Here is a 15,477-nt window from a genome sequence, read left to right as displayed (position 1 = left end):
AAATTAACTTCTTGATTAGCAGATGTACAAGGAAAAAATTACGACATGCCTCTGACATAGCTTTCAATCCTAATTAAATCTGGCTCTCTCAAAGGTAATCCATTCAGTTTCTGTGAGCGTGCATTCATTAGCATGTCTGCTGATGGTAGCACTTATAACAGAGATCTTTGCAGTAGGAATTATCCAATAAAATATCGACAAAGACCTTGTTCAATAGTTACTGAGAGTACAGAAGCTCCTTAGTGTTGATCTAGGACTTTCCCCCAAAATGTGTGTTTATTTTTTTAATTGACAAGGCTTTCTTTAACCCATATTTGGTATGGCTCACAGAGTCCTGGTCCTGGTCTATGTAGTAGTAGTGGAGAACCACCTTCAGGAAAATAATGCTTCTTGCAGTGTACTCTAAGGTTCTTTCACGCTTACCGTACCCCTGTGCAATTCCCTACCCCACAATGAAAAAACAGCTTTGAGGAGCTAGTAGTGGTTCTTTTCTTTGGAGCACTGTTTATCTTTTCTTTTCTTTTCTTTTCTTTTCTTTTCAAGAATGCATTTGCAGTCAATTCCAGAAGGGATAGAAAAATGAAAAGAAGAAAAAAAAAAAAGTCATCCTGCAAATGTTAAGCAGGAATCAGAATAACGATGCTTCAAACTACCAGGAGAGGGTTACTGCCAGTATATGACACCTTGTGGTAAGGAAGAGAAAATACACAATTATGACGCATAAGAAACTACAGTTAAGAAATTGTTACTAAGATATTATACTGAAATCTATTTAATTTATTGTTTTTCCTTAACAGTGTTCCACGTTTTCACGCAAGAAATCTTTTTTTGCAAGAAATGATAGGAAAGAAGAAGCTGTGTTTTAAGAATAAACTACAATAACAAAAAAATATATAGTCATTGTGTTAAGGCATTACTTTTCTTAAATTCTGCCTCCATCTGTCGGGCAGTGGGAGGTATGGCACTATGATAATACGAAGCATCTTGCCAACAGCAACATTGCGAATACACTGCTGGATATGCAGACATGGTATCTGAGGCCAAGAGAAAAAGACGTTAGTTAAAAGTATAATTAAAAAAAGGCTAATAAACTAACTATTAGCTGCAGAATTGCAATACAAATGAATAATATCTTTTTGCTACATACAGAGTTTCCATACAGATTCCGGCAGATTCTTTTCAAAGTGGTTTCAGTTATGGAAATACACTCATGTAGCCCACGGTAGAAATGGGAGAAAAATGTTACTATGACAGGCAGTCTCTTACTCACCCCTTTCACACACTAAATATCATCCAGAACTACTCCTTTGCTATTGTGGCATCTGCTGGAGAAAACAAAGATTTTTTATTGAAACATTTTTATTTCACAGATTTTCAGAACAATTTGTCCCTCCCTCTTCTAAAATAGAGATGGATGTATGTGTTATTGAAAACAACTCATGGCATTTATTTTTTTGCTAGAGCTAAATAAATGGGCATCGATAATAGTGCAGGGGTTTTGAACTATATTTTTATGTATTATCAGTAGAACGTGTCTAGCCCAGGACGAACACATGTAAATATTTAATACTTCTACCTTAGAAGCTCAGTGTAATATAAATCCTGAAAATGTTAGCTTGTTTTTTCTGTTCTGACAAGGGGACCCCCTAATGAGTGAAATATAAATGACATAAGCTTTATTGGAAAAGAAATTGAAAACCGTGAGTATCCTATGCTGGCCTAGTCATCTGAGAACTAATAGCAAGAACTTCTGCTATAAGCTACAAGTTCATCTGTCTGAACAAGTGGGTCACCAGGGTATAACAGTAAATCACAGCATGACTACTACCCACAAATAAGAAACAACTATGTTTTAAAATGCCTAATCTTTTTCAAAGAAAAGTTTAAAAAGCCCAGACCCCTAAGCCCCAAGCCCTGAAGCAAGTAGCTAAGCAGGAAGACTGGCAAGACAGAAAAAAAGTAGGGAAACTGACTGAACAGATGAAAAGGATCTGTGTCTGCACCCATCTTTCCACTCCTGTATTTTCAGCTGTGACCAGGAGATGAAATAACCGCAGACAGAAACAGACTCTGCAAACCGATATTGCTCTAAATAAAGACGGGCCCTGATCCCCATTCACTGTTCATGGCTCTGACCTCACAGTTTTACCAGTATTTCAGTCAGGTGTAAAGTCATTTACAGAGTTTATCAGTTAAGACCGCCTCCGTATTTATTTTATAAACATAACGAGCCCGACGCTTCGAGCCCGCTCCAGGGCAGCTGGGCTCAGTGGACACGCGCTAATCCTGTCACCGAGAAGGGTGAGCCGACTAGAAAACTACAGGTCCCAGGATGCACTGCTCCTAGGTAGAAGAGGGACCAACCCCCTTCTCGCGCGCTGCATGCTGGGACTTGGAGTTTCGGCTGCCTTCGACGTCTGCGGCGGCGCGCGGTGGTCCCGCTCGCCGCCCGCGCCCCCGCCACGCAGAGGCGCGGAGAAGCGCGGGAAGAGCCGCTGTCGCCGCCCTGCCGTCACGTGGTCCAGAGCGGGCGACGCTTGCGCGGCGCGGAAAGGCATCCGCGGGCGGAGGTTACCAGATGCCGGTATGTATCCGTCCGCCGCGGTCCGCCTCCCGCACCCCTGCCGGAGCGGCAGCCAAGATGGCGGCGGCGGCCGTTGAGGCGGCGTTGTGAGTCCCTGCGCCCAACGCTCTCCCGCGGAGCCGGGCCGCTGCCACTCTGGGGCCGCCGCTGGGAGGTAAAGCCCTCGGGCGGGTAGCGAGCGGCGGCGGCCGCGAAGGCAGGCCTGGGAGGCCTCCCCCGGCTCGCGGGGAGAGCCGCCCCGCCTCCCCTCCGCTCGCCCCGCGGACTGCTCCCGCTGTCCGCGCTGGGGGGCCGGCGCGGCCTTTGCGCCCCTGTGGGGGGGCCTCGGTGGCTGCCCCCGGGGTCGGGAGGAGCCGCAGGCCCGCGGGAACCTGGCGGTGCCGGCAGGTTGGGCGGGCCGCCCCCCCTCCGCCGCGGCCCCCGGCGGGGGGAGGGAGGGTGTGTGTGTGTGCGCGCGCTCCCCCCCTTTCCCCTTCCCTCTCTCCCTCTCTCCAGGGAGACGCGGTGGGGCAGCGGCAACCGCCGCGCTTTTGCCCGAAGCGCTGGGAGCGGCGCCCGCCCGGCGCCCCGGCGTTGGCGCCGCGAGGCAGCGGCTTTCCGCGCGCCTCCTGGGCGCCCCCGCGCTGCCCTGTCGCACGCAGCAGCTGGGCGGGCGGATCCCGGGGGTCGCTGGCGGCGGGACCCGCTGGGCGCCCCGCGGGAAAGGTGCAGCGGGGCTGGCCGGGAGCCTGCGCGGCGCGGGAAGGAGCTGGCGTGTCCCGGCTCTCCAGGCTGCCAGTGCGGGGCAGGCCTCTCTCGGTGCGTTTGGATTTGCCGGGTGCGTTGCTTGTGTGAGAATATGGCTGTCTGGTGCAAGGACAGAGGACACTTTCTCCGTTGTGTTTTCCTGCTTGTTTATACTGCATGGTTTGCAATGCTGTGTCGGAATTTAATTATTCCTTAAATTAGTTCCTTAATTAATGCTCAATAAGGAGTGGATATCTAAGAAGTTGAAATTCAAATAAATGTTTCATCCTATCTCCAGTGTCTGTGGCTCTTTCATGGCTTTTTTTCAGCTTTGTGTTTTCCACTTAGCCTTTCATTTTCAAAAGTTTCTGCATGTGCTATGTGCAAACTTAGGTGCTTTTTAGAGTTCTTGCAGTTTGGATGAATGCTATAGGAAAATAAATGTCAAAAGCATAGCTCCACTATAAAAAAGCCTTTTAAAAATTTATGTATGTTTTTGGTTTGTTAGTGTGTTTTCTATTTGTATTTCTGAGCAATTTGTATATTACTGTTTCATGCACAAATGTATACGACTATAATCTTATATATGTTTTGACTATAATCTTGTATGTTATTTTAGGTTACTGTTATGGTAGTAAGTATCCTCAGAAGGCTTTTCAAGTTTCTTGCAAATTTTTTATGGCAGAGTGCTCATGCAGAAACACAAAGCTTTCAGGTACTCTAATGTGTAAGAAGCTGAAATTGCTGATGCATTGGTGGAAGCAAAAACAGAACAATGGGAGGATAACAAAGCTTTTGTAAGAGGATTTCTTCTGAAAATAGGTGGTAAAATGAAAAATAAGAAAAAATACAAATTAATTAAGTGGAGGGAAGTGAAAAACTTACGCTGCTTCTTGTAGGAGAATTTCATCTCTAAGGAAAAAGCTGACTGAACCTCTTTTTTTTTTTTTTTAATTGATTTGAAGAGATGAAATATCAGCATAGCTTTCTGATCTTAATCTCATTTGATTATATATCATTTGGAGTTATTAAAGATTGTAATATGAATGTTTAGAGACTTGCTATGTGAGAAGGACTTGCTTCTGTTAGAATAGTTTCCTTAAGATCCAGTTGCAGGAAGTAATCAGGATATTAGTATTTTTTGAGCTGTATTTGGTAGAATACATTGGCACATGCCTAGTGTCTTCGAGAATATTATTGAGAATAATACATCTATGGTGGTGAACTTACTTCAGAGTTAATCAGACTCCTACAGCAAAGATCGTTGAAGATAACTCTTCATTTATTTCGTTTAAAACTTGCACAAAAGCTATTTGTATAACAGATGTAACGATAAATATTGCCTCTTTTGTTTTTTTCAGTGGAAGGCAGAAAAAACATCTTTTCCCACAGTTTTAGAAGAATTATGTAACACGATGATGGAGGAAACAGCTTACTGAGTTTGACTGTAAACCCAGATGGTCTTTAATCTTGTCCAGATGAACTCATTATGCTTAGTGGCATATGTCAGGATGGCATGCTAGTTGAAATGTTGTATCTTGCACATCTGCACAGTGGAACAGTTTATCTGTAACTGCAGAAAGTTCTTAGAAAATATTTATAGCTGCTTTCTAAAATAAGCTAAATTGACATCTATGCATTTATTTTGAAAGTTTGTGGAATTTACTTTGAGTTGGTAGAAGAGCTTCTCTATGAATTTTTCACAGGATGCTTGTACTTGCACATAAAAACAGAATGTGAAAAGATTCAGTGTTATGTGGAAGTTGTATTTGTTTTTATTCTCTAAATCAATCTGACAGTTCACCTAAATGAAAATTGCACAAAAGGTGTGTTTTTTACAGTTACTCTAAGCCAGGCTGTGTGGGTGTTGCTGCCTCTTCTGATTACGTGACTTTTATTCAGCTTCCTTGAACCTACAGTAGTGCTTTATGCAGTTGGACAGATAGCCAGATCAAGGAGGTGATCCAGTTGAAAACTCATCTGACCTTTTTTATTTTGCTTTTGTTTGTTGGCTGAGCTAGGTTGTTTGATGGTACCCTCTGATTGCGTGGCCTGGCGAACTTTTGTGCTGGGACAAAGAAGGGTGGGAATGTACGTGCAAGAACAGTAGGACACAGGTCTGCCTATTCCTGAAGTAGCAGGCACTTTAGTATATCTGTGCTGTGATTCTGATTGTTAGATGCAGGAGCTGAATTACTCTAACTCTGACACAAATTAGATCCGTGCCAAATGTAGACATGGTTACAGCAGAATCAGCATACCTGCTGGATCCCATTTCCTTAATGTTATAGTAATAGGTTGTGTTTGCATCAGAATACTGTTTAGTACAAGTGCACCTGCTGAATGGGTTGTATTATGTGACTTTGGTGAAATACCATATTCCTAAACAAGACAGTTAAATTAGTACATCCTTGAAACTTCTCTCTCTTTTTTTTTCTCTCCTGGAACCCATTTTAAAAATACTTATTAGATGAAGGTAAAATCTTAAGTTTTAGGTGATCTCTTCACCTGCACTGTGTGAAATCTTGGTGCAAAAGTTGATAGTAGACAAGTTGCAATAAAGTGTTTAGAAACAAATGGTTAGACCTGCCCTCTTTTTGATTTTGCAGATAAAGATAAAACTAGGATTGTGTCTTAACATTGCAGCTAAAGCTATGTGGAAAAGTAATTCTCTGCAAGACTGTGGTGTTCTTCTGTATCTGTAACAGAACTTTGTAGCTGTTTAAAGGAACAAGTTTGTAGCTTTGTACAGTGGAGCTGTGCCAGCAGCAGTTAGGCTACTCAGTTTTTATTGTAATCTGATTGTGTGTACAGTTATGCATCTGTATGTACATATATGTACAGTTATGTATGTTATTGAACAAGCTAAGCTACTTTTATTGCTCTAAAGGAATACTTATTTCTGATTTTTTAGCTTTAACAACTTTCTTAATGGTACTTATGTCAAAACCAGAAATAAAAGTAAAAATTTTTAAAGTATAGATTATTTTTACAGTAAGTCATTCTGTGCAGTACAGAGTAGCAAAGCTATAGAAATACCAAACACTTTTCCTTTATTTTTGCTAGAAACTATAGTGTATGGCATGGCATTCTTGCTTAAATATTTTAACTTGTAGTAAAGAAAGTAAAAATCCTCTTACTGATGTCTGTTTTACCTGTATTGTATCAGCAAGTATCCCCTTCAGTGCTCTGTTGTCATCATCTTAACATTGAAGTAAATGCAAAGTTTTGGCTTACAGTATGTGACTTTCGATCTCTAGTATCACACAGACATCACCACGGACCTGCAGTGACTTTAAAAAAAAAAAATTAAAAAAAGAAATCTGTGTTCTTACTGTTACGTTTGGGGTTTAGTTTCCTAAAACAGCCTTGTGGTTTTATTTCATAAGGAATATGTTGTTGTTATCTCAGATTAGAGATCTTGTACATAAAACTGATTTTAATGCAGCATATATATATTTTTTAAACTGTTTCTTTTAGGTTCCTTTTATTTACTGCTTGTCATGGCTTCAGGAGGTGGTCCCTTTGAAGAAGGCATGAATGATCAGGACTTGCCTAGCTGGAGCAATGAGAGCCTTGAAGACCGGCTGAACAACACGGTATAATTCATCTTAACTTTCAGTTGCCACATTATACTGTAGGTGAGAATTAACAGGTGGTTTATGTTAGTGGTAGGCAATAATGCAAAGATCTGAACCTTGTCAGTACAGCTTTGCATGGTAGCATCCAAAAAGCAATAAAATAATTAAGAGAAATAGAGGTAAACAAGTGACATGTATAACTCAGAGGTGATGAAGTCTGCAGATGTCTTTATGGGGAAGTGTTTTGGGATGAATTAAGGTAGATATAGAAACGCTGTAGGTGTCATAGAAATAAAAACAAATTTGTTTAAAAACAACTTTGTATTTTAAAAGTTCTAAACTGCTTAAGAGTCTTCTGCAAGGAAGAAAAATATAATTTTAGCTTAATTTAAAATTAATGAAATGCATCATTAGATTAAATATTAAAATATTAAATATATATAATATTAAATATTTCCGAACTAGCTATTTTTAATGTGTGCAGTGGAGAAAATGGTGTTCTGTAATGTAACGTTTGCTCTAGACAACTTTAATCGTTGTTTCAGCTCATGTTTTGGTATCTCTTTACTTAGAAAATGGAAATAAAAAAAGTAGATGTTTCAATTAAGTGGAAGGGGATTTATCTGTGTGGTTAACAAATGTGACTTTTTTTTCCTTCCCTCTCCTTCTGCATAAGGATTGGGGAAGTCAACAGAAGAAAGCAAACAGACCTTCAGAAAAAAATAAGAAAAAACTTGGTGGTGAAGCTGAAACAAGGCTTACTAATGATATATCTCCAGAGTCCTCACCTGGAATGGGACGACGAAAAACCAGGACTCCTCATAGTTTTCCTCATGCTAGATATATGACGCAGATGTCTGTTCCAGAGCAGGCTGAACTAGAAAGGCTTAAACAAAGAATAAACTTCAGTGATCTGGATCAGGTTTGTGTGAATACTAGCTCACATTATAAATGTGGCTATCTCTTAATAATTTGACAGATCACTAAAGAAAGCTTAAGGTATTAAGATAAAAAGCCTAAAAGCACTATGGGAACCAAATCACAGTTTTGGTTCCAAATGTGAGAAAATTGTGTGAAGTTCAGGACCATGGCTCTTCTATGCCTGAGGTTCATGCTTATCTGCTACTCAAATGTTTGTAATCTTATTTTGAAAGTATGTTTTTGAAGGGACATAGTTTGTGATTCTGAACCTTGTTATAACCATGGATTGAGCAGAAATGTAGTGCTAAAAACTGCTACTCAGTAGGGTGCAGAGAAATGTATGATATGAATTTTTGAGCTATAACTTTTTCCCTGGAGATATGGCTTGTTCAGCCTTCCCTTGTCCAAATCAATGGAAAGTATGAGGGGTTAATTCTGGTAACGAGCAGTGAATTTGTGCTAACGATTTCAGAACAGAAACTTGTTAATCTTTGCCAGTTTTCTGTTAAAGCTGTTTTGGGTTGTAAAGATAATATTTCAAATGTGACCCATTGCTTTGACTTAGAGTGTAAAGACTGAATCTTTACTGATACTCATAAACTTCCTTCAGAAATGTGTATTATGGCAACAAGTTGCTATTCAAAAGGTTTAAAAAAAAACCTGAAGTGAGATGTATGTCAAAGATCACCAGTGCTATGTCTAGCTAGCTTTTGGCTACTCAATGACTAGTCAAATAACTTTGTAATCAGTCCAGTAATACTGCAGAACAGGTAATTCTAGTAGTGAAGTTAATCAGAGTTGAGAATATATTGAGTAAAAAAATCATAACAATTGTTTTTGGCCTTGTTTGTTTATAGAGAAGCATTGGAAGTGATTCTCAAGGCAGGGCAACGGCTGCTAACAACAGACGTCAACTTAATGAAAACAGAAAGCCATTTAACTTCCTGTCGCTGCAGATAAACACTAACAAAAGCAAAGATTCTGCCTCAGGTTCTCAAAAAAAGGAGTCCGGGGGATCATTGCAGTGTAAAGATTTATTTGGAGCTGCTCTAAGCAAGGATATCTTGCAAAATTGTCAGGTCTCTACTCAAGAAGATGGAAGAGGGGAACCAGCTATGGATAGTAGCCAGGTACTAATGTAGCCTATTAGGCCTACGGAATAGGGCCTTTTGGTTTCAGCTATGCTGTTACTTTTCAATGCCTCTTTCTAAATTTTCAGGAAGTGTGACTGTTGTAATTCAATTTTTATTGCAAGTATTTACCTTCCCACTGTTCTAAAAGGCAACTATTACTTGAGGAAAAGATGAAACTGGAGTCAGGAATGTATTGTTCTTGGTCTTATAATATTGGAAGTCTGCTTCCTGGTGAAAGAATTAAGTATTTTCATTTTAGAGGTTGATTCTCTGTTCTACAGTTCCAGAAAATACTTCTATAGTTTAATATTTTCGTATGTTAGTAATATGAACTCAATTCTGTTTTAGCCTATATGGACAAGAAGCCCTGTGCTTTAGCCTTGCAACTTTATGCGTGCATAAATCTATCCTTATAAAGGTTGTTGACTTTTAACCACTTGCAGAAGTATGACTATAGGTTGGAAGGTTCTAGTATGTTACCCTTTTAATAATAGTTTGCTGTTGCTATCACCATGTCTTGTGCGTAAAACGTTAAAGCTATAGCTGAATGCATTCAGTAATTTCAGTGTCTTTACAGATTGTGAGCAGACTAGTTCAGATTCGCGACTATATTGCTAAGGCCAGCTCCATGCGAGATGATCTTGTAGAGAAAAATGAAAGATCGGCCAATGTTGAGCGTTTATCACATCTTATAGATCACCTTAAAGAGCAGGAGAAATCCTATCTGAAATTTTTGCAAAAGATGCTTGTAAGTTTGGGAATATAATACATTTGTTTCTCATTGTAAGTTTTTATTATTATTATTATTTTAAAGGAGTTGACCGTTGATGTTTTGGTGGTGCTACTGGGGGTGTTGCTTTTTGAGATGTAGTACCTTCCATGATTCATTTTTGCTGCCCCATTTATATAGCTTTTGATTTATGCTACTGAAATATTTCAGGCTAGAGAAAATGAGGAGGAGGATGTTCGGACTATAGATTCAGCTGTGGGATCTGGTTCTATAGCTGAGAGCACATTGCTAAACATTGATGTGCAGTCTGAGGCTTCAGATACCATGGTAAGCTGCCTTTTAGTAATTAAGGTGCTAGAAATGAAGACTTGTGTGGGTTTTTTTTGTCCCCCCCCTTCCTGATTCATGTGACAGTGACATAATCTGCAGTTCAATTCAAAAATAGTAGATTCTCATACCTTCTATCCCAGAGGTGTACATGTATGTGCAGGGTGTTTTTTTTTTCAGTGTGGGAGAAAAAGCTTCTGTAGCAACAACTATTTTTTTCATTAGTTTCTTTTTTAAATCTTTCTAATCTTTCTTCAAAACAGATTGAAGGATTACGTGTGTACTTTGACAGAGGGATGCATTGGGTTGACGTAGAAAGGAATAGTTTTGTACACAATTTTTGATTTATCAGCTTGTTTCTGATAGTAGGAAAACTTGCTGGTACTGGGTGAGGAGAGGGTTAGAAATGAGTTGCTGGTGGGCCATTGCTCAAGTATCTACCAAGTGATATGGTGGAAGTGTTGACCTAACACAGCAGTTCCTCTCCTCCTTTGGAGAGCTGGGTGCCTTTCAAAAGAAATGTTCTGGATTAGATGCACAGACTTATTTCTGTCCTATCTGTGAAAGCCTTTATACTAATGTTGTAAACAAACATTGTAGAATATGTAGAAGCATTTTAATAACAACTTATGCTTTAGAACTTCCAATACTACTTCTGCACCAAGGAAAGTACTAGTGAGCCAGTACTATTGTAACCAGTTAGTGCTCTGGGTGTTTTAAAGATGATAAGTACTTAGGTGCTTAGAAGTAAAATAGTGTTTAAAATGTTAAGGAGTCTTCATAATTATATTTAGTTTGGTAAGAACGTATTCTGTTCCTCTAAAGAAATAAAACTGTAGACATGGAAGATCTAACTTTTTCAATTTTTTTTAAAGGCTAGTATGGATTTGAAGAGGTGGTATGCCTGTAAACTTAAACTTGCATTTTTTTCTTCATCTCTGCAAAAGGGGTTTTAGTTTTCGTTTGGCTCTTAATTTTGCAGCTAACTTCTCTTTTTAGACTGCTTTAATGTATTAAATACAGAATGAAAACTTCTGCTCTTAAAAGGCTGATTGCTATTTGAGCCTCGTTGTTACGAAAGTTCTAAGAACAAATGCTAAAAATAACATCTTTACTCTTGTATATTTTATTTGATAGAAATAGTACTTTACAGTATATGACAAGGTATTAGTGGGTAGGTTTGTAACTTAAAAATGCCTGCTAAATTGGAGCACATGTTCAAAATCTAACATACTAAACTATTTAATAAAGGAAGTATCTTTTAGTTTGAGCATTCGGCCTCGAATTGAGGACAAACTAGGGAATTCAGGTTCACAAGAACAGGTTACAGACATTGACGTTACAGCAAGCCCTAAAGGGAAAAGTGACAGAGCTGTTCTGAATGACAGGGAAATCTGGCCTAGTAGGATTAATAGCCAAGAGTGTAGATTGCCTTCAAAGGTACACTTGAAAATATTATTTTAGCCTCAAAAATAGGTTTTATACATACTGATTTTCATTTTTCTGGTAACGTGCTTCAAACATATTTGTTATGATGAATGTTCCCATTTGACCTGCTTGTCAGTATCCAGCTGTCTTTCCATTGAATAAATCTTCTATAACTAGAGTCGTTTTGAAGTATGCAGATTGTTTCTAAGTGAGGTGCTGTTGACGCTTCAAAAGAGAAGGGTCGTAATTGACAGAGCAGGTACTACATCTAATTCTGTACAGCAGATAATCTGATTTTATGTAGTGGTAGATGACCTTCCTGGTTTTGCTATTCTCTTTCTGGGAAAATGTCTTTAAAAATTGGTTTTCAGACCCTTAGCATGGTCACACTAATAGTCTGCCAAAGCAAATTTAAGCCGGTATGGTATAGAGAAAGTAAATTAGGAAACTGATAGCTTTAACTTGTTCTACAAACATTTTTGTAAACTGTTTATAAAAGTCCCTGGTTGGAAGGGGGAAGACTAAGGGCCTGGGAGTTTAAAACTTGTTATCTGTATCTAGCTTTTCCATGGCCTTGTCTTTTATTCTGACAAAAAATGTCAGTGATTTTCGTAAAGCAAAATCAAAAGTTTAAAATTTGTTGAGCTTAGTAGTCTAAAGTAGAACTAGGCTTGAAAATTTTGGTGTTTTGTTTTGATGAATTCAAGTAAATCTGTTAGTTCATAAAGCTTGGATTATTAAATAGGTGAGATAAAGCTTGGATTATTAAATAGGTGAGATAAAGCTTGGATTATTAAATAGGTGACCCAGGAATACATCCCTCTTTCTCTTTCCTCCCCTCATTCCTTCCTGTGTTTCATTGTGTATAGTATGTAGAAAGCAGAGTAGAGGCAAAATACAAGATGAAAATTTGACAGGAATATTCAGTGCCAGTTGCAGTGCATGTTTTAAAGCCATGTCTCTGAGACGTTTAAAATTCTGGATGTGTTCTCCTTTATCTGCTGGAAAGCTGAGCTTTCCTGAATATCCAACTAGGTGATAAGATGTCTGCTTCTATTCTGGTGTTCAGTGTGGAATGTGGTTTGCATTGAGAGAATTTTGTACCTCGTGAACTCAACGCCTTATGGAGCAACGATGATGCTTTTTAAGTTAGTGTTCTTTTTGTTAGGAGTTGTTAATTATTTAAAAACACAAGGCAATTTTTTCCATATTTTTATCTGCGGTATATGATGATCCAAACTGGATCAGGATCCTAAGTATTTCAGTGAAATATCTGCAATTAATTTGCTGCCAATACCTGAATAAAATTTTTGAGGCAACTCTCCAGCCATTAATTGGGAGGGGAAAGGAGGTGAAAAATAGCTTTTGTTTTGATATATTTTAACTGTACAACATGCTTTTTCTTTCAGATTTATTTCTGTATGCTTGAAAATAATGTATAGAGGGATTCTGTGCTTGATTTTGTTTTGACATTGATTTGTCACAGTCTATGGTATTCTAGCATAAATGGCAAAAATGTAGTGTGCAGGTGCAAATGTACATTATAGATTAGAAAAGAATAACTGCCCAAAACTTTCTGTTGAAAAGCTACAGATTTTAGGCTAGTAAATCGTCTAGATCTTGTCTTATATGTAGCTCCATGACACTGTGCCTTATCTTCCTTAGCTGCAACAGTGTTATAGCTTACTGTGCTCTTTTGTGAATATGTAATTAGAAGGACAGAGGGATGCATGGGTTAGTCATTCTGATATGATAGAGTGGCTGACTGGGATTCTTAAAAAAAAAAAAAAAAAAACTTAACCCCCGGGAGTGGTAAGCATGGCTTAGTGATAACAGGCTTCTCCCTATTATACTTTAAAATTTTTTGACTGAAAAAAATACCTGAAAGACCAAATCATTTTGTTTTCACCTTTTCACACTTACCAGCCTGTTGTTTCTATTTCAAGTGCTCTATTAAAGTCCTGCTTGTTTTGACACATCTATCACTAATACTTATCAAATAAAATGTCATGGTTATGAAATGTTCTTGCATCTCTTTCAGGCCAGAGATCCTCAACAGGAAGCAAAAGAGGAGTTGGAGAACTTGAAGAAGCAACATGATTTATTGAAAAGGATGTTACAACAGCAGGAGCAATTGAAGGCTCTTCAAGGAAGACAGGCAGCTCTTCTTGCTCTGCAGCATAAAGCAGAACAAGCAATTGCTGTTATGGATGATTCTGGTATGTGACATGACAATATATTTTGATAGATAGGTTAGCATGCTGATTAAATGATTAAAGCTGGAATTGTCGATTAGAAGAAGTCATTACACATTTAAAAATCTTTTAAATATTTTTAACTGCAAGGCTTCTATTTATGAAAAGAATTGACAGCATAACATTGTAAAATAACAGTGGCAGTTTAAAACCATGCAGTTGATTCTACATTTCAGCATTTAGAAGAGTCTTTCTCAGGCTCCTTGCTCTGACGAACTTTTCTGGTTCTGCTCTCTTTTCCCATGGTGTATCAACTCAAGGACAGGAAAGAAGATGGAACTAGTTAATAAAATTATAGAACTGAGTGCAGGAGAAAAAGCAGAGGAGTTAGTAGAAAACCTGTAGAAAATTACCACAAATGCAAAGGAAGCTGGTGCCTTTGTGAAAGGCATTTCCTTGCTTCTTTCTCAAATGGCTTCTAGTAACTGCTTTTCTCCTATGTGCTCTAAAGTAGTAGACCTGTGATGGAATCTTCTTTATCCCCCTTCCCCAAATATACAAAACTCGCCCCGTCTTGATAAAGTGGGTAGAAAATATGCTCATTTATGATAAACTAGGACTTCGTATTCTTTAATGTTGTTTTTTGTCACAGTTTCATTGATGTCACTTTTAACAGCAGTTTCTCACAGCCAGTCTGTTACCTTATTTAAAGAGGTGGTACATGCCAGAACTTTAGGGTAGGGAATGTAAAGATATTAATTCAGCATAGGGCAAAATAATTCATGAAATAAGCATTTTGAAAATTGAAAATGGTGAAACTTCATTGCAACTAACTGAAAAACTAAGTTGTGATCTATGAGGTAAAATAATACTTATTTTTGCTTAGTTTTCATGTGAATTACTGATTCATATTTGGAGGGGAAGATGTCAGTTGCTTGGGCATCTCATCTGCCAGTTCCTTGTCTTAGTACTGTTTGGATGTGAGCTTACAGGCAGGAAAGAAGCTTTCTTGTTTTAATGTATCCTTCTAAGGAATTTTGAAGGACAGAACCCTGAGACTGTTTTCAGCTGTAAAGATTACCAAGATAAAAGCTTGGTATCCTATTTATTTTTTTAAGGAAGTAAAATTACATTCACTGTTCTTAGCTTGGCTCTACTGAGTAACCACGATTTGGTTTGTTTTTAATAAGCTAAACACTTCCATCAACCCTCCACAACTGGGTGATTTTTATTTTGTGCTGACCTTTTGCAAAACACAGAAAGAACAGATCTATAGAACAAGTTATTTTGTGTATTGACTTGATGGTGAATTTTTTTGTAAGGCTACAAGTCTTTCAAGGGTAAAGTTGGTGGGAAGGGCACAACATTTCAAAATAATTGCTGTTGTATTTTAAAAGCTGTAATATATTAATGCTCTTAAACCAAATATTTTCATCTAATAGCCTTCATTTCATTGCCATAAACAAGTATTTCCATTTTTTTCCTCCTTCTTTCAAATCCCCAGTTGTAACGGAGACTACAGGTAGTGTTTCTGGAGTAAGTCTTACATCAGAACTGAATGAAGAATTAAATGACTTAATTCAGCGCTTTCACAACCAGCTTCATGATTCTCAGGTCAGTACTTGCATTGCACTGTACAAGTTTTTTCCACAGGCTCTTTCAGAGTCTCACCAGTGTTCATTTTTCTTACTCTTTTGAACAGTGCAGTTAAATGTTGGTGTCACTTATTTACATGAATTTGCTCATGGAGTAATTAGTGTTCTTTAAAACTGTGAAGGCTTAGCATGTTTGTTCCTAATGGTTATTGTTGACTGATCCACACTTTCAGTCTCATACTTCTCTAGATTTTCAC

The 15,477-nt window shown here is 38.5% G+C and overlaps 1 protein-coding gene and 1 long non-coding RNA gene across 13 annotated transcripts in view; one reads left to right on the top strand and one right to left on the bottom strand.

Moving 5' to 3' along the window:
- Positions 1-756: 756 nt before the first annotated feature.
- Positions 757-2,628, bottom strand: LOC106490130 (uncharacterized). 2 transcript variants are annotated; one of them, XR_010884423.1, is made up of 3 exons: positions 2,576-2,628; positions 1,271-1,325; positions 757-1,034 (listed from the first exon to the last, which is right to left on the bottom strand). It is a non-coding gene; the product is annotated as an uncharacterized lncRNA (long non-coding RNA). The 2 variants fall into 2 exon arrangements; XR_010884424.1 differs by lacking the exon at positions 2,576-2,628 and adding an exon at positions 2,365-2,442.
- The window catches only part of PCM1 (pericentriolar material 1), a 43,641-nt gene continuing 30,351 nt past the window's right edge, over positions 2,188-15,477 (top strand). For 3 of the 11 annotated variants that reach the window (XM_067298002.1, XM_067298000.1, XM_067297998.1), the window contains exons 1-8: positions 2,188-2,584; positions 6,791-6,909; positions 7,568-7,813; positions 8,670-8,942; positions 9,523-9,693; positions 9,886-10,002; positions 13,472-13,649; positions 15,130-15,239. In XM_067298002.1, the coding sequence (XP_067154103.1) occupies positions 2,383-2,584; positions 6,791-6,909; positions 7,568-7,813; positions 8,670-8,942; positions 9,523-9,693; positions 9,886-10,002; positions 13,472-13,649; positions 15,130-15,239 (1,416 nt within the window). In that variant the 5' untranslated portion in view covers positions 2,188-2,382. The remainder of the gene's footprint in view (positions 2,585-6,790; positions 6,910-7,567; positions 7,814-8,669; positions 8,943-9,522; positions 9,694-9,885; positions 10,003-13,471; positions 13,650-15,129; positions 15,240-15,477) is intronic. The other 8 variants (XM_067298003.1, XM_067297999.1, XM_067298008.1 and 5 more) reach the window with 5 other exon arrangements.

Source organism: Apteryx mantelli, chromosome 5, assembly GCF_036417845.1.
Source record: "Apteryx mantelli isolate bAptMan1 chromosome 5, bAptMan1.hap1, whole genome shotgun sequence".
In the NCBI taxonomy this organism is placed as follows: domain Eukaryota; kingdom Metazoa; phylum Chordata; class Aves; order Apterygiformes; family Apterygidae; genus Apteryx; species Apteryx mantelli.
This window is presented reverse-complemented; position numbering and strand designations above follow the sequence as displayed.